At 45.1% G+C, this 24,795-nt stretch overlaps 1 protein-coding gene across 1 annotated transcript in view; it reads left to right on the forward strand.

Annotated features, from left to right (window-relative positions):
* Window positions 1-256: 256 nt before the first annotated feature.
* The window catches only part of COPG2 (COPI coat complex subunit gamma 2), a 36,525-nt gene continuing 11,986 nt past the window's right edge, over window positions 257-24,795 (forward strand). The window contains exons 1-14 of the mRNA XM_084648230.1: window positions 257-376; window positions 4,544-4,596; window positions 5,423-5,503; window positions 6,468-6,539; window positions 10,699-10,778; window positions 11,671-11,746; window positions 12,301-12,393; window positions 13,822-13,908; window positions 18,125-18,282; window positions 19,062-19,195; window positions 20,186-20,253; window positions 21,049-21,237; window positions 22,385-22,480; window positions 22,984-23,227. Of these exons, the coding sequence (XP_084504356.1) occupies window positions 340-376; window positions 4,544-4,596; window positions 5,423-5,503; window positions 6,468-6,539; window positions 10,699-10,778; window positions 11,671-11,746; window positions 12,301-12,393; window positions 13,822-13,908; window positions 18,125-18,282; window positions 19,062-19,195; window positions 20,186-20,253; window positions 21,049-21,237; window positions 22,385-22,480; window positions 22,984-23,227 (1,468 nt within the window). The 5' untranslated portion in view covers window positions 257-339. The remainder of the gene's footprint in view (window positions 377-4,543; window positions 4,597-5,422; window positions 5,504-6,467; window positions 6,540-10,698; window positions 10,779-11,670; window positions 11,747-12,300; window positions 12,394-13,821; window positions 13,909-18,124; window positions 18,283-19,061; window positions 19,196-20,185; window positions 20,254-21,048; window positions 21,238-22,384; window positions 22,481-22,983; window positions 23,228-24,795) is intronic.

A 24,795-nucleotide genomic window follows, 5' to 3' on the forward strand; every position in this document is an offset into this window, starting at 1 on the left:
TTAGTCTCTAAGGTGCCACAAGTCCTCCTTTTCTTTTTGTGAATACAGACTAACAGGGCTGTTACTCAGAAACCTGTCCTAAATATGGGCTCTGTCCCTTTAAATGGGAACTCCCCCGCCCCCTCTTTCCTGAGACACCCGGAGAGCGAAGGGGGCGTGTCCCGGACATGGTTTGTTGCTGCCAGCCTGGGAGGGGGCGTGGCTCCATGGTGACTGGCCGCTCCGCGGGCCAGTCATGTGGCGCGTAGCCGGGTTTGGAGGCGGGCCTTCCGGCGGGCGCTCCTTCCCGGCTCCGGCGGCTGCTCACGGCTCTGAGGGAGGCGAGCGCGCGGGCCCGGTATGATTAAGAAGTTCGACAAGAAGGACGAGGAGACCGGTACGGGGGAGGGGCCGCGGCCTGGGCGGGCAGGGGGCGCGTGTCCAGCCGGCGGCGGCTGAGAGGCCCGCCCGGCTCCGCTCCCGCCGCCCCTTCCCCGCTCCCGGCGGGCCCGGCCGGGTCCTCCTGGAGCGCCCGCGGGGGGCGGCAAACCGGGACCCGGCGCCTCAGCTGCCCCCGTGGGCGGCCCGCACGGGGCCTAACTAGCTCTGCCGGGCTCCGTGGCGCGGCCACGGGGAGGGCGGGTCTTTCCCCCCGCCCCGGGCGCGCTGCCGGGGAGGCCACGGCGGTTAACGCTCCGCCCGGGGCCGGGCGGGGCCGCGGGGCCGCCGCGGGCTTGGCTCAGGCCGCTAATCCGGAGTGCGCCGGGCGGCTGCGTGGTGCCCGGTTTATCCCCCTCTCCCCGGGCTTCGCAGGACAGTGGTTTCGGAGGGCGTTTTTCCCAACCCGAGCCCCGCCCCCCGGGGCCGGAGCCCGCTGAGCGCGCACCGTGACCCCGGGTGTCTGCAGAGCCCCCCAGGGGGCTGCCTGGGGCAGGCTGCTGATCCCCGGGTAAGGCCGGCCTGTCGGCGGGCAGGGTCGCACCGGGGACTTCCGGGGCTTCGTGCAGGAGCCTCCACCGCATGAGCGAGAAGCCACCTGGCTGTTAGCAAAGGCTGTGGAGCGGACTCACTAATCTCTCTCTCTCTCTCTAAATGGTCTGGGTGCCACTAGATGGGGCAGAGCATCACATCCCTGCAGACACCAGGGCAGCCAGGAGCAGCAGCTGGGCACCGCTGGGATGGGCCGCTGCTGCTCCCCTGCCCTCCAGCCTCCACCCAGGAGGCTGTTGTGGCCCCGGAAAAATCCCCTGGTGTCCAGTGCAGCCACTGTGGCCGCATGCGAGAAACGCTACAATACCATGTGTGGAAGAGGCTGGTGGCAGCTGGGATGTTCTCCATAGCCAAAGAGAAATATGAACCAGTAGGGCTCATTTCTAGTGAGGTGTGCTGTCAAATTAATGCTGCTAAACAACCCAATGCTTTTGGAGTTCCTAAGCCTGGGACGACCGGATGCTGGGGACTGGAAACGGTGGGAAATAATTGCCCTGTTCTGTTCATTCCCTCTGAAGCATCTGGCGCTGGCCACTGATGGAAGACAGGATGCTGGGCTAGCTGTACCAATGGTCAGACCCAATATGGCCATTCTTACGTCCTAACCCATCAGTGTGTTGGGCTGGAGGAACTGTGCTGTTTAAACTGTTTCATAGTGAATTTAAAATACCGTTCATTGTTCCGAATAAAGCTGTTGTCACTTTCATGGTTTGGTCTCACTTCTACTGGGCAGGTATGCAGTGTAGTTGTAGCTGTGTCGGTCCCGAGATATTAGAGAGATAAGGTAAGAGACGCAAGCTTTTGAGCCACACACAGCTCTTCTTTAGGTCTGGGAAAGGTATTCAGTGTCACATCTGTTCCACCTTGTATTTAGCTGTGACACTGGGAGTATCTTTCCCAGACCTGAAGAAGAGCTCTATGTGGCTCAAAAACTTGTCTATCTCACCAGCAGAAAAGGATCCAATAAATGATATTCTTGTCCACTTTGTCTCTCTGCTGGGCAGGGGTCAACATCATAAAAATAAAACATAGCAAGAGTGGCAACTGCAGTCAGTCTTGGTGGCAGCCCCTCCGCGGTGAGGCCAAGAAGGAAATGAGTTTGGGGTCCAAATTACCTTGTCCATCTATTACCACACTCGCTGTAGTAATTAAAGTACACTGTCTATTCTGTGCTCATTACCATGGTAACTTGCATATGCTACACAGATCATTCAGTTGGTGGTGTAAAATTCTTTGTGGTCTAGTAGACATGTAGACAATTATGCTAGGGTTTGGGAAATAAATCTACTCACATGTGGGAAGCTTTCATGGGTGGCTAGGGGGAGCTAAGCCAGGAGTTTTTTCAGAATTTAAATTTAAATTTAGCAAATTCTTCTAGACCCTCTAGTTTTTAAGATAATCTTCCAACAGGGAATTGTCATTTCCTAAGTCTGCAGACACCGTTCCATTGCCACTTTTGTTCCTCTGAGCTTTGCTGAGAAACAGAAGAGTAGAATTAACAAGACAGCACAATTTTACTTCTGCTTTTCATAACCCTTTATACACCAATGAAACTGTTGAGAGTCTTATCAGTTGCCTGCTACCCTTGGTGTCAAGTATCATGTCTACACTGCAGTTAGACACCTGCAGCTGGCCCCTGCCAGCTGACTTGGGCTCACTGGGCTCAGGCTAAGGGGCTGTTTAATTGCTATGTAGCCATTTGGGCTCGGGCTGGAGCCCAGGCTCTAGGACCCTGGGAGGTGGGAGGGTCCCAGAGCTTAGGCTGCAGCCTAAGTCACAATGGGTATATCTATAGTGCACTTAAAAACCCACACCCGGCCAGCTGGCTCGGGCTTGGGTTTACTGGGGCTGCAGGGCTGTTTCATTGCAGTGTAGACTTCCAGGCTCAGGTCTGGGACCTTCCCACCTCACAGCCTGAGCCCAGAAGTCTACAGTGCAGTGAAACAGCTCTGCAACCTGAGCCCCACAAGCCCAAGTCAGCTGGCATGGGCCAGCTGCAGGTTTTTGATTGCAGTGTAGACATACCCAATGTCTACACCGCAGTTAAATAGCCCCTTAGCCCAAGTCCTGCAAGCCTGAGTCAGCAGGCACAGGCCAACCATGGGTATCTAATTGCAGTGTAGACATACCCTTAGTAGCTGTAGAGCACAGTTAATCAATTATCTTTTGTCAAGGTCCAAATTTCTTGGTCAAGGTCCAGACTCCAGCGAAAATAATACAAAAATAACAATAATGATGATGATAAGTAGAAAAAAGATTTCGGAGTCCGTTCAAAAGCATCTGATGGTCTGGATTTGGCCCACGGTCCTCCTAGTGACTACCCCTGCTATGGAGGCAGGAACTGGGATTATTAGCTAGAGAAGATGATCCAAAAGTCAGAGGTTAAGAGTGCCTATAAGCAGTATTCAGGGACAAGCACCCATGGTAGAAATGCAAGCACCTTTACCCTTCCTAGAGCTGGAGGTGACACTAGGGCTGGATTTTTCAATCAGATCGTTGTCCTTTGATCTTGCTGCTGGAGTTCCTCTTCCAATTTTTCATACTTACCTGTGGCTGGTAGGTTTAGTCTTCTGGTCAGTAGGTATCTGGTAACTTTTCAAGGACTAGGCATGTGCTATGGAATGTAAGTTTTAATTTTCTAAGGGCAGGTTTTTTTTTTATCATGCCCTATATTAATGTTTTGCTAAAGCTGCCCAGTGTTAGTGATTATTCCAGGTGTGGCCAAACCGAGGCGCATGAGCTCTTTTACAGTTGAAGTGTGGCTTGCAGAGCCCCCCACTATTCTCCAACTACCAGACTTGGGGAGAGGTAACTTGGGGCTTCTGCCCTGTGGTGGGGCTAGAGGCTTCTGGGGTCTTGGGGCTTTAGCTCCGTGCCCCAGCAGGAGCCCCCCTGTAGGGCAGATTGTGCCTGTCTTTTGGCTCTCGAACTTCTGAAGATTTTCATATGTGGCTCAGAGGGTCAGTAAGTTTGGCCACCCCTGGATTATAGCGTTGTAGTGGCAGTGCTATTTTGGCAGGTTACAAGTTTGTGTGAGTGAGGGGTAATGTATCAACCAATATGTGAGTGTTTCCAATGGCAAGAAGCAGCCTTATCCTAAGGTATTCCCTCCTTGTTACATCTAAGGCACATAAAGCAGTTGGGGTGGGAAGAAAGGGAGCTAGCAGCCTCACTTGGCGCTGATGCTGTGATAACTTCACCAATTGGCTAGCTGGAGACACTGTATTGAAAAATTTCAGAGTAACAGCCATGTTAGTCTGTATTTGCAAAAAGAAGAGGAGTACTTGTGGCACCTTAGAGACTAACCAATTTATTTGAGCATAAGTTTTCGTGAGCTACAGCTCACTTCATCGGATGCTGTAGCTCATGAAAGCTTATGCTCAAATAAATTGGTTAGTCTCTAAGGTGCCACAAGTCCTCCTTTTCTTTTTGCGAATACAGACTAACATGGCTGTTATTCTGAAACAGTTCATAGTGAGATAGCTTATGGAAGTGTAAGAGTTGGCATTCTGTGCATTCAGTTCCATGGCGTCTAGCACGTGGGTAACCATCTATGATTTGTTTTATTATTTAGGTAGTGGCTCCAATCCTTTCCAGCATTTGGAGAAGAGTGCTGTCCTTCAAGAGGTATGAACAGAAAGTTTATTATGTAAGTTGCTATAGCTTTGGGCTGGATGCTCTAGTGACCTAAGCAACAGATTTGAAATACCTGGACTTTGTGCAGCCAGTGGTTAAAACTGATGCACGGTCAATTAATCCTTCCAGGGTAGATACAATAAATTGAGTGCACATGCAGTTTACTGTGTGGGGATCTTTCAGGAAGACAGAGGACCTGTTTAATTTGCATGGACACTAAAGATCCAATGGCCCTTACTGAAGAGGCTTTTTTTCTGTGTCCCTATTGTCATGCCATGCAGCATGCTTTTCAGTAGTTCTTCGCCTGGCTACATCTGTGCGCCTGAGAGGTGGCTAGCTGTATGTCACTGCAGTTATATGTATAAGATCTGTGAAGTGTTTGGGGCTCTTTTTGGATGCAAAGAGCTATAAATGTGAAAACAGATTTGTTAATTTCACTTTCAGGTTCCCTTGCACTAGTACAATGCTTCTGAGTTTGGTTGCAGATGCTGGAAAGGAAACTTTTAAAATCTAAACTAAACTGGCATACAGAAAACACAAAGACTTCCAGTATTGCCCAAGCTTTACCACTGATTGGCTATATGATTAGAACCTAGGAACCTGAGATCCAGTCCCTGGTTCAAATCACTTCAAAGCCATCTGTCTAAAACTGAGTCCATTTTTCAGCTAAGTGCTTTTACTAATTGGCATTCATGTTAAGGTGCAGTATACAGTAAGACTGTTTGGGTGAAATGAGTTATCCTGATCCCATGGGGTGAGTGGGTAAATTGTTACCAATGAGTTATGCAATAATGCAATTTTTCTGCTGTGTCTGCAGGCTCGTATCTTTAATGAGACTCCCATAAATCCACGAAGATGTCTGCATATACTTACCAGGATCCTTTACTTACTGAACCAGGTAAGTGGATCTTCCTAACCCAAACACACACCTAGGATTAGTCTTTTCTGATAAAAAGTTTAGCATGAAAGAATTACTGTACTTCAAGGATAGTAAAACAACTTGTACTTTATGCTGTCAGTCTAGAGGGCAGCTTATTAAGGGTAACAGAAATTGAACCCTATTATATAATGTTATGATCTTAGTTTTGATTTTCAGCTTTCCTTGGTGGAGATGAGACACAGCTCACTGAAGCTTTTAAGACTTTTTATGATAGACTTCTGGGAGCTGCATCCCATTTATTCCTGTTCTCAGTGATGCCGTATTAGCCAGAACCAGCCTTCTCTATATTGTAGAAATAGCCATGTTTAAACAAGAGTTTGAATGGTAAAATGGTTGGGTAATGACTGTCACATGGTTCTTTCTTTGCCTATGTAGAGAACAGGACTCCATGTTGAGGAACTATGTTTAGCTTAGATACCTAAATGTCTGTGAGTACATGAAATATGGCCTGACGGGGCAATATTTAATACTCGGGTGTGACCAGCAGGGATTACAAGGTCCAACACATTCTGCTGTATCTGAATCAGCACAGGTTTTGTGTTGGGGAAATCCTAGGAGACTCTTCTTCTCAGTTGACGAAAACTTAAAACAAAAACCATAACCCCTGCTGCTGTAAAGGCAGCAGAGGGAGCACAGGTTAATTAACAAACCCTGTTCCTGTTACTTTGCTGGTATCATGGATGATGCTCCTGTTGAAACAAGCTACGTAAAAAGTGTAATTAGATTGTCGTGTGCTCTATAAGAAACACAAGGTGAAGAAGGGAGTGTTTCTAAAAAAGCTTTTAAAAAAGAAAAAGGTTTAGAGGCAGAGGATGGAGTCCAAGGATCTAAGTGGGCATTATAGACGAGAGAGAACTAAAAAGAGAAAGCTACTGGACTTTTGATTGGTCTCTAACATCTGCTGCTTGCATGTTATCCTTAGGGTGAACATTTCGGAACTACTGAAGCCACAGAAGCCTTCTTTGCAATGACCAGATTATTTCAGTCTAATGACGTAAGTCTCTGTATTTAAGGAAAAATGTTTCACGTGCTGCATTGTACTCTCAGTGGGATCTTTGTGAACCCTCTGATAGTAGCAGAAATTGTGAAGTGTTCATATATGGTCCCATTGCTCTGATATAAGTAGCTTAGATAGAGGAATGTGCTCAATTTGAAAGCACCATATGGGCCTTAGTTTCTTGCCTCTCAAAATTAAGAAAGTGTTGTTTACAGACTAGAGCTCCAGCATTCCTTAGAAAGGCGTTTGACTCAACCTGCTAGAAGTAAAGGGATTAGAATGTTCTCAAAGCAATGGGTTAAGTCTTTGGCTAAGATGTATGTAGTATCCATTTAATATGTGATATGTTCTTCTTCGAGTGTTTCCTCATGACCATTCCAACATAGGCGTGTGCTCACCCCGAGCACTGCCACAGGAAAATTTTTCCCTCGGTAGTATATGTCAGTTCAGCTCTGGTGCCCCTGGAGTCGCGTGCTCGTAGCGCCGGTATAAAGGGCCCTGCTGACTTGCCACCCCCTTAGTTCCTTCTTTCAGCCCATGACGGTTGCTGGAACTGTGTTTCGTTCTTGCTTCTGCAAGTACTCCCCAGTAGAATATCTCTACTCTTGGTGTATATAATTTGTTGTAGTTTAGCAGTAAGTTTCAGTTATTAGTTAGTTAACCCTGCTAAGTGGGGTTAACCACCCCTGAGCACCGGGGCATGCCTTGGTCTCTGGGCTTTAAGCCTTGTGATTCTTGTCATAAGCCTATACTTGTGAGTGACCCCCATTCCAGCTGTCTTAAGTGCCTAGGGGAAGCTTATGTGCGGGAGCAGTGCAAGATTTGTATGGAATTTAAGCCTTGCACCAAGAAGGATAGGGACACTAGACTTCGCTCTGTCCTCCTGGAGACAGTGCTCCAACCTCCAGCACACTCGGACTCAGCACCTACTACCTCAGCCTAGGTGAGGAGCACCCTGGGTTCACTTCGAGACACCTGGTGTCATTCCTCATCTCTGGTTCCGAGGAGAGACACTCCGACTTCATCTAAGGAACCCCAGCACTGACAAGCATTTCCAGGGCCCAAGAAAGATGCGCCGGCAAGAGACACTAGGCGCTCTTCAACATCGCCAGTGCCTCAGTGTCAGGCCGATCACCAACACTGAGATCGGTGCCACAGAGGGATACTGTCAGGGTACGACCCAGGTCGGGCCACCCTGTGGCATTGGCATGGCATCCCATGCTATGCCATTGATTCCAGTCCTGGAACGGGAGCTGTTGAGTCCAGCACGGATAGACTCGCCATTGCGAGAGAGGCACCAGAGCCCCATGATCCTACCGGTGTGGTTGACAGTGCAGGCCTTCATGGCAGCAAGGGACTTACTGGTGCTACTGGTACAGTCGTCCCCAGCCATACGGGAACTGTTGAGGGCAGCACCAACAGGGCAGACCTCTGCAGTCTCGAGGCCAAGGATAGTTTTGAAGGGAAAACCAGCCATGATGGCTCAGTCCCTGTCCCCTTCCTCCTGGCACCGTTCACCGGCACCGGTCAGCACTGCTACAGCCTGGTCTTTGGAGGGATCAGTGATGGACTCGGACGTGGAGTCTTACGTCTTGTGAAGGAGCTGGCACTGCCAGTCTAGATACTATCTGGCTGTGGCCCCGAGTCAAGGGGTCCCACTGGTGGCATGGTCACCGGGGCAGTGGCAGTTCCCCATGCAGTGGTCTTTCTGGAACCCCTTGGCATTCCCAGTACAACTGGGGTCCCATTCCAGGAGGTCATGTTCAGTGGCTTTCGAGCCCGGACAACCTCCAGCACCAGAACATGATCCAGGCTCCGTTACCAAGACCAGTGCCATGTATCATGAAATGGTACCACAGGATCTGGATGGTGCCGAGGGCAAAGGGTAGAGCCGGTCCAAGCATCCTCCTCTTCCCCCAATGAGGCTGTCACGTGAACTGATATTCTGTCCCTGCAGGAGGATTATAAGGCACATGAAGAGCTTCTAAGGAGGGTAGCTCAAAATCTGGGGATCCAGGTGGAGGAAATTAGGGAATCCTCCCACTCTCTTGTGGACATAGTGGCGGCAACGGGCCCTGCAAGAGATGCACTGCCCCTGAACGATGGAGCCCATCAAGGTTATGTGGCAGACCCTGGCGTCCCTGCAGCCGATGGCAAAAAGGACTGAGAGGAAATATTTTTTCCCGGCAAAAGGGTTCGAGTTCCTGTACATGCACCCACCACTGGGTTCGTTGGTGGTGTTGGCTGCCAATGAGCGGGAAAGGAAGGGCCAACAGGAACCAACACTGAAGGCCAAGGATGCCAAAAAGTTAGACCTTTTGGGAGGAAGGTCTATTTGACAGGGGGTCTCTAGCTTAGGATTACCAGCCAGCAGGCACTCCTGAGCAGGTACCATTTCAACTCCTGGGACTCTGAGGAAAAGTTTAAGGAGTTGCCACCTCAGGAAGCAAGAGTTCGCGACTCTCATAAAGGAAGGCATGGCTGCGGCAAAGGCGTCCCTGCAGGCATTCCTGGGTGCAGCGGACTCAGCAGCCCACTCCAAGGCTTCGGCGGTCACAGTGCGCATTCGTGGCACAGGTTCCTATTCAGGACATCTGTAGAGCAACAATGTTGTCTTCAGTCCACACTTTTGCATCTCACTGTGCCATCACTCAGCAGGCCAGAGATGACACTGGATTTGGCAGAGCAGTGCTACAATCTGCTTGTCAATGAACTCCAAACCCACCTCCTACACGTGCTTGGGAGTCAGCTGCGTTGGCATGGACATGAGCAAGCACTCAAAAAAGAAAAAAAATGATTACTAACCTTCCATAACTGTAGTTCTTTGAGATATGTTGCTCATGTCCATTCCAAAACCCACCCTCCTACCCCTTTGTCGGAATTAGTCAGCAAGAAGGAACTGAGGAGGTGGCGGGTTGGCAGGGCCCTTTATGCTGGCGCTTGAGAGCACGACTCAAGGGGGCAACAGAGCCAACACAACAGGTACCACTGAGGGAAAAACTTTCCAGTGGCGGTGCTCAGGGCGAGCACACACCTACATTGGAATGGACATGAATAACACGTGTCGAAGAACAATGGTTATGGAAGGTTAGTAACCAAATTTTATCTGAGGAAGCATGGGAAAATCGTATCGTCTCAGAGAGTGGACTGAGTCTGATGGGTCTTTTTCATCCCTGCTAGAATTCTAACTTACTGGTTTTTTTAGTGTATTAATCATAGGGAACGTTTTATAAGCAACCTTATAAGAACATAAGAGTGGCCAAACTGGGTCACACCAATGGTCCATCTACCCCAGTATCTCGTCTTCTGATGGCCAGCGTCTGGTGCTTCAGAGTGCTTCGGCCCGGACGCAAAATATCACAAATGTCAGATTTTTGTGACCTTTCTTAAATCCAGATTCTGCAGTACCAATTTCTCTTGTACCATGAGCCTATTTGGCTTCATCAGTTGCCTTCAAATAGTTAAATTTAGAGTGTAAATCATTGATATTTTGTGCATATTTCTTCCATTTGAAAATTGGAAATGGGGAGACTTGCTGAAAAGTTTCTAATTTAATTATAATACACAGTACGAGCGACTATCTCAGTACTGAACAGTCTTAAAATGTGATTTCTGTCATGGCTAACCAGTGAAACCTATTGCTTAGCCAGTGAAATCTCTTGCGGTTCTCTATGATCTGCACAAAGTCCCATTTAAAGTAATATCGCATTGATTTAACTTAATGATAATGAAGGGTCAAAACTTGCTCTGTTAAAACTCTAGCTACTGTAGATTAAAATAACCAAAAAAATTTAACCTTGAAAAATGAATAACCACTTTAGCAAGTTTCACAAAAATTTTATGCTGGTATCAGAAGTATATAGGCTAAACTAACAGTAGTCTAGCCTAGTTTGCCTCACCAGTGTGGACAGGCATATTGTACAAGCCAAGTTATTCTATGGATTTGGGCAATAGCATGAAACATGGCAGGAACCCTGTGTAGCTTCCAAGTTTCTAGTCTCTGTGTAAGCAGTTTTCTATGAAAGTTGCTACAGTGGTTAGTATTATTTTTAAGATCATATAATTGGAGGGAGGAGTATTTGTCTATAGTAACTAGAGTTAAATATTGTTTCTGAGTAGGCAAGTCTTAATGCTTTTTGTGATTAAACTCCCACAGCAAACCTTAAGAAGAATGTGCTACCTTACTATCAAAGAGATGGCCAACATTTCTGAGGATGTCATCATTGTCACCAGCAGGTATGAGAAAAATCGAGCTACAGGTTTCTGAAGCAAATAATTAAATGTTACTGTATTGTTACTTCAGCTGCAGCATTTTTCACAAGGTTGGCTCCCTGATCTGTATAAAGTGGACAGCCAGGGAAACTAAATATGTTCTGTGAAATCAGGTACATCATCAGATCTACAAAGTGAGCTATTAACTTCTTTAAGCTGTGGTTGTAAACAGAAGAGAGACTAAAGCATAAAATGATTATTTCATGCTAAGCATATCTTCTCCCTGTCATAACTGCTTAATGTTTCTGACAAAAACGAGCTTGTACCTTCCTGTTCACCCTGCAGAGACAATGCAGCTGTGGGAGATTGAACTGAGTTATAGTCTGACTGACTTCATCAACAGAACTGTCAGGTTCTGGCCACAGAATTTTTGTCACTGTATGTAACTAATGTAAGAGCCAGACTCCAGACAGATTTTCAGATCCTAGATAGAATGGGTAGCTTGGCAGTTGGAAAGAAGTAATATTTTTGACTAGTAAACCTAACAAATTAGCCATTAAACATGTTGTTTTTAGTGTCCACATCCATGGAGCTAGAGGAAACAGGAATACAGGAGGACAGCCAATCTTGTCCAAAAAATCAAGTCCTAGACTTATGGCAATTGAATCTTTTTAGTTTATGTTCTGTATTATGGATTTGTGTACTTCCGCTCTGTAGCGCCAAATGTTAATAATTTTCAAATGACTCTCAGGTGCTGTCTAGCCAACAGTGGGTCTTAGCAGTTGCATGGTAATAACTTGAATGATGGCTTATAAAAATAACAAGCTGTGTTTTTTTAGAAGGGATGTGGTACCGTAATATAAATATTTAATAATATAATAACAATGATATTAACAGTCTGTTTTAATTATTCTAGTTTGACCAAAGACATGACTGGGAAGGAAGATGTATACCGAGGCCCGGCCATTAGAGCTCTCTGCAGAATCACTGATGTAAGTATAGAACAATCCTATGAGTGAGGGAGAGAATCGGTTTGGGTGGGTTTGGAGAAGAGGAACATCTCTTTTGCAGAATGCCCTGTGGGAGTAATGAGCAGCCACCTTGGGCAGAACTGTTTTTAAAGAATCAGGTTTAGATCTAGTTTTACCACTCCAACAGATGTGCCAAAACGTCTCTCTAACTCCACAGAGAAGCATCTTGGCTAGCAGACTGAACATGGGATTAGGAGACAAGAATTTTGGAGTTTTAATTCCAGCTCCAACACTGCCTTGCTCTGTAGCTTTGGTCAACTTAACTTCCAGGGAGGAAGCACAGTCTGCTTGGCTACCTCACAGAGGTGCGTGTTGCAAGGATTGACTGTAATGTCATTAAAGCAGTCTGAAGGTGCCATCTTCAAGGTGCATGTTTTGTTCCTTTGTTGTATTTGTAAATATATGCAAATACTATGTATATTTTTGTGTCTCTTTGAAATTACATTGGTTAGTGCATTGGTCACCTCCTGCTTCTAGAAATGAACATCACGTGTTGCTTTTCTTTCCTTTCATAGGGTACAATGTTGCAGGCCATTGAGAGGTACATGAAGCAGGCCATTGTGGATAAAGTCCCCAGTGTATCGAGTTCTGCTCTAGTGTCTTCCTTAGTAAGTGCAGAAATAGCATTACATTAATCTGGTTTATTTAGTTGTGACAGGGGAAGGGTTGTGATAACCCTGTCCTGATAACCCTACAGTCTAAGACGAACATAGAGAGGACAAGATGCACTGGGAGCCCTGGAGGAAGGAATTAGCTTTATATTTGTATTGTAATCTCCCTCCCTCCTCCTCCTTAAGCAGTGTTGGGTGGGAGAAGGTGCTTGGCATGGTGCCAGGGGGAAATGACGGTGAGGGCCTGACTCGCTGTATTGTAGTTTGTATTTAACATGTTTATTATGGTAGTGCCTAAGGGTCACCAAAGCATAGGCCCCATTGTGTTAGGCACTGTATCAACACAGAGTGGGAGATGGTCCCTGCCCCAAAGAGCATACAGGCTGAATAGACAGACTCAGTGTGAGGAAAGTGGTAGAACACACCAGCAGAGTGAACAATGTGATGGCTGCAAATGTCAGGTTAGTTCCGCAATTTTTTGGTATGTGATTTTACTTAGGAGGGGATCAAGTAAATGGAAAGAAAGCAGAAGGGAAGGTGTATGAGGCGGGCAGGGCAAGGGAGAAGAGGGGCAGCTGTTGAATGAAGCTGAGGTGAAGACACTGGCTGTTTGCACCATCCTTCTTCCTCCCTCACAATCAGCGGAGGGCAAAGAAAGGCCAATTAAAACTCTATAGTTCTCTGAATGTGCAGAGGTCCAAAGGTCCCTGCTTTGGCTGGTTCTGCCCCTACCAGCTAGAGTCTCTGGCTGGTTCTTCTCAGCAACCCACATGGGTGGGAGGGGAGGTATCACTTGGGTCCTAGTGCCCCAGAGTTTGGAGGGTCTCACTGCACAGTTTCGTGTGCTGGCGGGAAGTGGTGGCCCCAGCTGGGTCCCATTGTACTCCATTAGCCCAGGGCAGCAGTCCCTGGGATTGGGAGATGCACATAAGGAAGGCATGGGGAGGAGGACATGTAGGGCAATAAGGCTGGCGTCATCATTAGAGCAAAGGGGAAGAGGAGGAGCATGGTACACAAGGCCCAATAGGTAGGCAGGAGTAGAGCTCTGCAGGGTCTTGAAAGTTGGAACAGAAAGTTGCATTTGTGGCCAGTATTAGAGCTTTCTATGGGGCTAAAGGGGTAGGGGTGATAGACAGTTTTAGTGCTTTCTCCTCTCTTGTTCCAACATTAATAAAAGCCCCCAACTCTTAGTTGCTTTTATGTACAGGTGTCAGCATTTAACAGAATGCAAAATACAAATTAGTTATTGCAGGGGATCTTATCTCTTTGTCTCAATGGCTTGGAGCAGAGTCCTAGATAGATAAATCATGTTTTTATGCTAGTAATTTTTCTTAAAACTTCCCAGTAAATTATCATTATAAAAAAGGTGCTTGTAAACGTCCGTGTGGTTGATTAGTTTATAACGTTCTTTGTTTCTACTCCTAGCACATGATGAAGATAAGTTATGATGTCGTCAAACGGTGGATCAACGAAGCCCAAGAAGCTGCTTCTAGTGACAACATCATGGTGCAGGTATGTTTCAGAGCATAGGGTTGATGTATCATGAAGTGCGATAAACATGCCATACCATGCTTGTGGTTTTCTGTAATTTTTTTAATAAGTCCATGGAGTCTGTATTTCAGAGCTTAATTTAGCTGATAGAACAATGCTTAAATAATGGGAAGCACTGCCCTTAGACCCTGATCCTGCCATGTGATGTGGTGGGCAGATGTCCATTAACTTATGTGGGAGAGGGTGGGTGAAGGGGTCATACAACACATTACAGGATCAGGACCCTATTCATTTGTTCATTCAGTGTCACTAATCACTGTAAGTAGCAGAAAATGTTAAGTTATTGAAGTAATTATTGCAATTAGTAAAATTCATGACACCAGTCAATGGGATTACACTTAGAAAATTGCCTCTAACTTGCCATTCACACTAATGGAGAATTTTTAAAAACACATGGACTTTCAGCAAAAGTAGGCATCCTTTTCATTTTTAGGAAATCGTGAAAAATGAGTATAAAAAAACTATATGCAGTTTCTCCACAATTACAATGTTAGCTTCTTAATTATATGTGCAGTTTGGTATAGCCGTCTACCTTTTCCCCACTAATTTTCTCTGGTGGTTGGGATCCTATTTTGCTGAATTCGTGACCCGTCCAGATAGAAGGAGTTTTGTTTTGAATTTGAAATCTCTTCAGGGATTAATCTCAATGAATCAAGACAAAAAACAAGAGATGTAGAGATTTTTTGGTAAGAAAACTTTGTTAGGATGACTGGAATGACCTTAAGTCTGGCCTTTTTAAAAGATCTGTTTGTGTGTTTGTATAGGGACAGTTTTTAAATAAGTCTCTCAGGGAGCGAGGGAATGTAAAAATAATCATTGAAGGTTTAGGGCATAATTGAGCTGACAACAGTTGGTATTTAGATCCTTACCTAAACACACAAACCTACAACTATGGATTTTTGACTTTCCAGATTCAGCTATTTATTAAACCTTGATATAAATTAGGGTTGTCGATTAATTGCAGTTAACTCACGTGATTTAACTAAAAAAATTAATCGCGATTAATCACCTTTTTTAATTGCACTGTTAAACAATAGAATACCAATTGAAATTTATTAAATATTTTGGATGTTTTTCCTACATTTTCATATATATATTGTATTCGCTGTTGTAATTGAAATCAAAGTGTGTATTATTTTTATTACAAATATTTGCCCTGTAAAATGATAAACAAAAGAAATAGTATTTTTTAATTCACCTCATACAAGTACTGTAGTGCAGTCTTTTTGTCGTGTAAGTGCAACTTACAAATGTAGATTTTTTTGTTGTTACATAATTGTACTAAAAAAAAACTATATAAAACTTAAGAGCCTAAAAGTCCACTCAGTCCTACTTGTTCAGCCAGTCGTTAAGACAGATCCAATTTGTTTACATTATAGAAGATAACGCTGCCCTCTTCTTATTTACAGTGTCACCAGAAAGTGAGAACAGGCATTTGCATGGTACTTTTGTAGCTGGCATTGCAAGTTATTTACATGCCAGATATGCTAAACATTCGTATGCCCCTTCATTCTTTGGCCAGCATTCCAGAGGACATGCTTCCATGCTGATGACGCTTGTTAAAAAAACAATGTGTTAATTAAATTTGTGACTGAACTTCTTGGGAGAGAATTGCATGTCACCTACTCTGTTTTACCCACATTCTGCCATATATTACTTGTTATAACAGTCTCGGATGATGACCCAGCACATGTTGTTCATTTTAAGAACACTTTCACGGCAGATTTCACAAAACACAAAGAAGGTACCAATGTGAGATTTCTAAAGATAGCTGCAGCACTTGGCCCAAGGTTTAAGACTCTGAAGTACCTTCCAAAATCTGAGAGGGACGAGGTGTGGAATATGCTTTCAGAAGAGCAACACTCTGATGTGAAAACTACAGAATCCGGAGCACCAAAAAAGAAAATCAACCTTCTGCAGGTGGCATCTGACTCTGATGATGAAAATGAACATGCGTTAGTCCATGCTGCTTTCGATCGTTATTGAGCAGAATCCGTCATCAGCATGGACGCATGTCCCCTGGAATAGTGGTTGAAGCACGAAGGGACATATAAATCTTTAGCGCATCTGGCACATAAATATCTTGTAACCCGTCTACAACAGTGCCATGAGAACACCTGTTCTCACTTTCAGATGACCTTGTAAACAAGAAGCGGGCAGCATTATCTCCTTTATTGTAAACAAACTCGTTTGTCTGAGCAATTGGGTGAACAAGAAGTAGGACTGAGTGGACTTGCAAGCTCTAAAATTTTACATTGTTTTATTTTTGAATGCAGTTTTTTTTATATAATTCTACATTTATAAGTTCAACTTTCATGCTAAAGAGATTGCACTACAGTACTTGTATTAGGTGAATTGAAAAATACTATTTATTTTGTTTGTTTAGAGTGTAAATATTTGTAATCAAAAATAAATATAATGTGAGAACTGTACACTTTGTATTCTGCGTTGTAATTGAAATCAATATATTTGAAAATGTAGAAAACATCCAAAAATATTTAAATAAATGGTATTCTATTATTGTTTAACATTGCGATTAATTTTTTTAATCCCTTGACAGCCCTAATATAAATTAATCTACTCAGGAGAAAAAGCTTGGGCAGTAATTAGAAGGCAAAATAAAGCAATCCCACTTTGGGATCACTCTATAAAATGGGGATAATACTTCGCTGCCTCAAGGGCGTTTGCTGAGTTATTTGATGTTTATAAAGCTGTTGGGAGCCCCTCAGATGGAAGGTGCATTGGAAATGCACATATCGTTTCTATGCAGCCTGGTTTTGTAAATGGGTACATTTGATGTTCCAGTGGCAAGCCCCATCAAGGTGGTGGACGGGTTGGTTTTATAGATCTTTCCCTCTCTAATATCTGGTTCTGACATCCTTACCCGTAAGGACCATGCGGGAACAGCTGGAACTGTAGTTCTAATCATTTGTGAGTAACTTGTTTTCATATAAATATGACAAGGTACTTTTAGGAAACAGGTGGTCTGGTTACTTGTGGCACTCAGAAAACGTGGCAATATCAAATCCTTCCTAAGGGAACATGTACTATAAGGTGGGTAGAAAGTTGGCTAGATTGTCGGGCTCAACGGGTAGTGAGCAATGGCTCCATGTCTAGTTGGCAGCCAGTGTCAAGTGGAGTGCCCCAGGGGTCGGTCCTGGGGCCGGTTTTGTTCAATATCTTCATAAATGATCTGCAGGATGGTGTGGATTGCACTCTCAGCAAATTTGCGGATGATACTAAACTAGGAGGAGTGGTAGATACGCTGGAGGGAAGGGATAGGATACAGAGGGACCTAGACAAATTGGAGGATTGGGCCAAAAGAACTCTGAGGTTCAATAAGGATAAGTGCAGGGTCCTGCACTTAGGACGGAAGAACCCAATGCACAGCTACAGACTAGGGACCGAATGGCTAGGCAGCAGTTCTGCGGAAAAGGACCTAGGGGTGACAGTGAACAAGAAGCTGGATATGAGTCAGCAGTGTGCCCTTGTTGCCAAGAAGGCCAATGACATTTATGGGATGTATAAGTAGGGGCATAGCGAGCAGATCGAGGGACGTGATCGTTCCCCTCTATTCGACATTGGTGAGGCCTCATCTGGAGTACTGTGTCCAGTTTTGGGCCCCACACTACAAGAAGGATGTGGATAAATTGGAGAGAGTCCAGCGAAGGGCAACAAAAATTATTAGGGGTCTGGAACACATGACTTACGAGGAGAGGCTGAGGGAACTGGGATTGTTTAGTCTGCAGAAGAGAAAAATGAGGGGGGATTTGATAGCTGCTTTCAACTACCTGAGAGGTGGTTCCAGAGAGGATGGTTCTAGACTATTCTCAGCGGTAGAAGAGGACAGGACAAGGAGTAATGGTCTCAAGTTGCAGTGGGGGAGGTTTAGGTTGGATATTAGGAAAAGCTTTTTCACTCGGAGGGTGGTGAAACACTGGAATGCGTTACCTAGGGAGGTGGTAGAATCTCCTTCCTTAGAAGTTTTTAAGGTCAGGCTTCACAAAGCCCTGGCTGGGATGATTTAATTGGGGATCGGTCCTGCTTTGAGCAGGGGGTTGGACTAGATGACCTCCTGAGGTCCCTTCCAACCCTGATATTCTATGATTCTATGTATTTAAGGTATTTAGTTTTGTTAGGGACTGTCCTTATGTGTCTTTTCCCTCTGATTTTGTAGTATCATGCATTGGGGCTGCTTTACCACCTCAGGAAGAATGATCGCCTTGCAGTTTCCAAGATGCTGAATAAATTCACCAAATCTGGACTGAAATCTCAATTTGCATACTGCATGCTGATCCGAATTGCTAGCCGGCTTCTGAAAGAGTCTGAAGAGGGGTAAGAGGAGAATCAACCATCTAAAAATACGGTGGTGTATAAACACTAAGAATAGAGAAATGAGTTGGGGTGATCCAACAGAGTGTAATTAGGAGCAAAGGGATAGATTAGACTGAATTTCAAAAAAGAGCTTCCTGACCGTGTGCTTTTTCATTGTGGCAGAGTCTCCCAAGGGAATTGGGGAGCCCCTGCTATTTGGGACACTTAAAACAAGACTGGACAGCAATAAAAAAATCCATTAAGAATCTATCTGTACTGGCAGAGAGATGGACTGGTTGATCAGAGGTCTCTTTCCATCTTTGATTTCTCATCCTAGTAGAATAAAGGTTGTGCTGCTTAGGACTTTAAACTCTGGATTGAGGGTCCTGTATCAGTGAAACCTGTTGCTTACTGGGTGTAACATACAATAAATATCAAGATGTTTCTCTTCTAAATGTATCCCTTCTGACTTGTTGAATATGGAATGAGTGTCTGGACATATTTAGAGATTAATATACTCTCTAATAGAACCATACTATAGTGTGCTATTGGGTATCCAAGCATTAGTCTTGTATTACAAGTGGGGAAACATGGTAATGTGAATTGTTTGAGCTATGTTCTAGCAGAGTCAATACTGTAACTTATGACTTTAGCTTAAAAAAAATCTGATTGCATGTCAGTCCCCAGATAAGAGATCCGTATAGTGTTGTAGCAGAACTTGTTAATAAATATTTCATCACGTTACTATGAAATAAAGAGTGCCTCTGTTTGAAATTGTATGCACTCCATTTCATTGGCAGGCACGAAAGTCCGTTGTTTGACTTCATTGAGAGCTGTCTGCGAAATAAACATGAGATGGTTATTTACGAAGCTGCCTCTGCAATCATCCATCTTCCAAACTGCACACCAAGGGAGCTGGCCCCTGCTGTGTCAGGTCAGTCAAGGAATGAACCCTTTGTGCCCTCTGCTGCTGGGATGTTCTGGAAATACTTTATTGCTGCACGATTTGTTGGCTAAGATATTTTAACAGTGAAGGAGATCAGGGTAGGTTTGGTTTGTCATACTGTAGGACTAAGGCTAGGCAAGGTGGCAGATCACACAACCAGGAAATTGAAGTGTAACATCTGCTATACTATACATTAAAATATTAACTACTAAAAAGAATACATTTTCTCTCTCATATTTGCAACCGTAATTTTTCCTGACTCTCTCCTAAATTAGAAACAATTGGATGGGAAATGACTTGGACTTTGGGTGAAAGAGAAGGGTCAAGAGCCTGGTCACCAAAAAGGGACAGAATACTTTATCCTCTCCCTAACTAAGGGAAGTCAGGGTGTGGGGAGGGGACAGAGGAAGATTTTGAGGAGGGTGGATTGGTAGATATGAACTCCAGGTGGTAGAAAAGCTCATGTCTTTGAAATAAGCTGAAAACTGGGAGGTGAAATTTAAATTGGATTGGGAGACTAGGAAACTGTTGATGGATGGTGAATGTAACAGTATGAGGAGATAGATAGCAATACATATTTGACTAGAACCTTTAAATGCCCCAACAGTAGAGCCAACCTATGTGTGCGGACTACTGGACATTCTTCTCTCTAGTTGCCCCTGCTTCTTCCAGGTGTATCTCTTTCTCAGCATCAGATGTGGGTGAAACTGACTGGAACTGTGCGATGCTTATGTGTTTCGCTCTGTGTACTAGAGAGTGGTCCAGTCTGCATCATTCAGAACCTGTTACCCCTTGTATGTCATCTGAAGTAGTTCTCTGCTGCACTCTTGAAGTGTATCCTGGTCACAAGGTTATTGGTCTTTTCTCCCAGGCATGTTAGTGTCTGGATTTGCAGCACTGGAAGCCAGTGACTGTTGAAACAGTCTACTCTGTAAACTCCTACATCATAAGTCACTTCTCTAAATGCTTTATTTTCAGTGTTGCAGCTCTTCTGTAGTTCTCCCAAACCTGTCTTGAGATATGCAGCTGTAAGGACCCTTAACAAGGTGAGTTTCTGAGATCTCTTAAGCAAGTGTTAAGGTATAAATCTTAGTGTGCAAAGCAAAGCATTAAAGGAAACCAAACTTCTGTGCTGAAAGGTGTTTCCTAAGGAAGTAGGACTGTTACTCATGTAATTACTTTATGAGCAGTCTCTCCATGCTGACAGATCAGCCTTCCACTACAACAAAAAACTATCCGATAGTAGTCAGGCTAGTGATGCTCAGTTGTGGATCAAGGGACTCATGACACCTTATAGTTGGATAACTTGTGATCTGCTATGGCTGTAAATCAGTGCTTTCTACCATAGGAAAGTAGGGATTCTGAAGTTTGGGGTACAAAGCATTAATCGCTAACTCTCGTGGTTTGGCTGCCTGTATTTAGTGTCTGAATTGGAAGTGTGTGGAGTGAGTAAAACAGTAATCTGACCTGATTACAAGCTGGCAAACTGCAAAGGTTAGGAACACATAAGTAGAGCAACACCAGTGCTTACCACACCAACCAACCCTTCCAAGTGTCCAGCGCTGGTGTAGGGCATGTAACCATGTCTCCCTCTACTTCTGGTTCCGCTCATTATAACTACCTGCTATTTACAGCTAAAGGAGTTTTCTGCAGCTCAAGTGAGAGCCTGAGGCCTGTGTGTTTTGAAGATCAAGGGGTCTGGTGTGGTCCCTGCTGACAGCCATGGCCTATGTATATGTGGCCAGTTTATTCTGCAAGCACTAGGCCCCGATAAATGAACAGAAAGCAAATGTTCTGATCCTTGCTCTAGTATATTATTGACAGATTTTTTTTCTTTCCAGGTGGCTATGAAGCACCCATCTGCAGTAACTGCCTGCAACCTGGACCTGGAAAACCTGATTACTGACTCAAACCGCAGCATCGCTACTCTGGCCATCACCACACTCCTGAAAACAGGGAGCGAGAGCAGTGTAGACAGGCTCATGAAACAGATCTCCTCCTTTGTGTCAGAAATATCAGATGAGTTTAAGGTGAGGCATGGGAGGCCTTTGACCTTTACTATTGCAGATTTTCCTCCTCCTGTTTTGTGAAGCTTTCCCAGTTGCAGAGAAGCCTTCAGTCATTTAGCCTTATACCAGGAAGCCAGCTGGCGTTTCTTGAGATACAGTCTGTTAAAAGCAGAGGGCCACCTTTCTGCTTCTCTTCCTTTTCCCCAAAGAGCCTATGGGATAAGAAACACTCTCTCCGTCTGCTGTTGACTGAACTACAATGCACTCTAAGCACCATTGTAGCAAGGAACTGTCGATTGTAACGGTCTTGTGGGAGGAAGGATGGTTTAAGTTTTGATAATGATCTTTATGTATATCCAGCACATCTGACCCAGGTGTACCCCAGCACACTTTAATGTCTGATAGTTCACACAGTCTCTAAACTATATCAAATTCCAGAAAAAACCTACTAAGGCAGGTCATTTGACAGGAAATACCAAAATGAAGGCTGCCTACACATTCTTACCTCTGCCCCCTGTGTACTTCCGATCAGTCTTTAATAGCAAATCACATCCTATTCCTCTGGACCCCAGAATGAGGCAGAGATCTGCAGGAGATGCTCCTCTTAAAATCATTGGTTAATTTGTCCCCCATGGGGTATGGGAGGGGACACACTATAACGATACAGGAATTGCTTCACCCGTCACACACACCCAGTGAAATGTAGTTGCTGAGATGTGGCAACTGTCTACCTGTGCACAACAAACCTATGTAATCATTGTTCATTGTAAGACAGGAGAGGGGATGAATGTTAGATGTACTTGAAACTGCAGAGGGAATGTTTATAACACAACACAATTACCCAAACTGAAATTGGGCCAGGCTCTTAGAAAATCATTCCTGCCCTTTCCAAAAGCATTATAGGATCTCCCATTACTAAGTGGAGAGGCCTATGACTTCCAACTCAAAACCGCTCCTCCAGCATCATGCTAGCACATTGGCTCAGTACCGAGCTGGAGGTAAGAGTGCCACCTTCTGAATCACTAGCACCTAGCTTTTCCTGTCTGAGTGCTGAGCTTATATCTGGCAAGATCGCAGCTTGAGGTGATGTGTCTGCAAGAAGCTTCTTACGTCTCATAGAGAATTTAATGCATGATACTAAAGTCCTGTGTCCTCTTCTGTCTTGCAGGTGGTGGTGGTGCAGGCCATCAGTGCTCTGTGCCAGAAATACCCACGGAAACACAGTGTAATGATGACCTTCCTCTCCAACATGCTCAGGGATGACGTAGGTTTAAAGCCTTTCTTATGTAGTTACTAGCATGTAGTTGTGGTGGTATAGGGGGAATCCGATGTTGCTAGTGTTTTCCTTTGGTGGTTGTACAGCATCAGTGGGGCTTGATTGATATTTCTGAACAAGACCTTGCTTATTTCGGTTCCTGAGCTATCTGATATGTGACTTTGCCACATTTCAGATCAGCCGACATAATCGCTTGGTACATCAAAAATTGGCCTGGATAAACATTTATAAAATGTATTATCAAGAACAACCCTGCGCTGGCCTCAGGGAGCTGGGAAGGACCTATGAGGACACCCAGCCCATCTCCTCCTCTTCCTCCTCCTCCTCCTCCTCCGATTCTGTGTGTATATGAACACTTTTGTTTCCTTAATGGAGGGAAACTGTATTCATAGCATGAGGGCAAATGAGCACCTGTTATTGTACAATAAAGGACTACCTTTGCATTCTGAGCAGCACCTGCAGGATGAGCATCCTTTCCTTTTCCGTCCTAGGGTGGCTTTGAGTACAAGCGAGCCATTGTGGACTGCATAATCAGCATTATAGAGGAGAATCCTGAAAGTAAGGAATCAGGCTTGGCTCACCTCTGTGAGTTCATTGAAGATTGTGAACACACTGTTCTAGCCACAAAGATACTTCACCTGTTGGGCAAAGAAGGGCCAAGGACCCCATCCCCATCCAAATACATTCGCTTCATCTTCAACAGGGTAGTTCTGGAGAACGAAGCAGTGAGAGCTGGTAAGCCACGCAATTAAATACTTGATTGGCTTCATGTGTGCAAATTTGGAGTCTGGAACAAGGTGCTGGGGTGGGAGGGAATGGGTGCTCTAAAGGAAAAGTCCATAGCTGTCTCTCACTGTGCCTGCTCTTGGCTGTTTGCATTAACTCTTCTCATGTCATGTTAGCATGAATGCTAAATATTGCTACTCTAGGTGGTGTGATCATCATCTGCTATGTATAGCTGTTACCTTCTGACTCTTCCCTTGTGAGCATCAATGTCAAAAGTAAAGTAGCGACAATGAGTAAGGAGGAGAAATGTTACCCACTCTTTTAAGTTGATGCATGAATCTGTACAGGTCAGACTTGGCATCATAAAAGCCACACTATTCAGGACTTGAAGTGTGTGTCTCTTGTTTCTGTGGAAAAGTGATTTTTCTTCTGAGAACTCTCCTCTTAAATCTGTTGCACTCCTTTCTCCCACAGAGAATCTTCAGACTGTTTTTAAAGGCAGTTGCCTTTCCCCCCTCCACCTTCAGATTAGAGTGGAATATACTCAAACCCCTTAGATCACTCCACACTGAGCCAGTAGAGGAGTTAGTATGTTAGGAAGGGGAATTAAAATTGAGCTTACATTTCTGTTGTGAAACAGATTGTATTGTATTGAATCCTATTCTACCGAGTGCCATTGTTTTAGCACTGAGGCCTGGGGCCAGATACGCAGCATCCGATGGGAGCCATAAAGACCTTGTCATGGGGTGCGCCACTCATTGATAGGACGCCACCACTTCCTGGTCGACGCCCCTATCTGCAGTTGCATGCCGTCCTCTGCCTCTCTTTCTGCGTCTGCAGCCCCACTCTCACTCCAGGGGCGGCTGCTGCTGCTGCCTCTTCATGACTCAGCCCTCTGGCCAGGTCACGTCATGTGTTTTCCCTTTCCGGAATACCAAAGTCTTTCTCCAGCAATCCTGGGCAGTCTTCCCATTCACTGCCTCTTAGTGCCACTCCCTCAGTGGCTGGCAGGGGAACCTGGGCCTGCCCTCTATGCTAGGTTCCAGCTCAGGGGCTCTCTCAGCAGCAGCCAAGGTCGGCCCTAACCCATATCTTGCTGAGTTTCCCCTGAGCCTTTCCTACCTTTCTGGCTCTCCCCCTTCCCTGGGTTTGCCAACCCAAACTCCCTCCTCCCCAGGAGTGACTGTAGGCTACTCTCTATAGCCCCCAAAACACCTCCCTTCACTGTAGGAGTGACTGCAGACTACTCCCATACAGCCCCTTTCTGCTTTCAGCTCCTGGGCTTTATACAGGTTCCTCCACTTCCAGTCCAGCTGAGCCTCCTGTCTAATTCCCTGCTCCCAGGTTGCTCCTCCAAGTGCAGCATGGGCAGTTAATTGGGGGTGGACACCCCAACACAGACCTGTTGTACAGAAACTTCAGCATCGTAGCCACAGATCTTTCTATCAGAAGGATCTTCAAAAGTGAAATTTAATAAAGAGCTAAATTCTCTCCTTTGCATATATAAAGCTCCCTCAAAACCAGAGTTGAAGTCAAATTAAGTTGGGGTTTTTTTATTAGCTTGGACTGGCTGCTTT

The sequence above is a fragment of the Lepidochelys olivacea genome (genome assembly GCF_965140295.1).
Source record: "Lepidochelys olivacea isolate rLepOli2 genome assembly, chromosome: 1".
NCBI classification, from domain to species: Eukaryota; Metazoa; Chordata; order Testudines; family Cheloniidae; genus Lepidochelys; species Lepidochelys olivacea.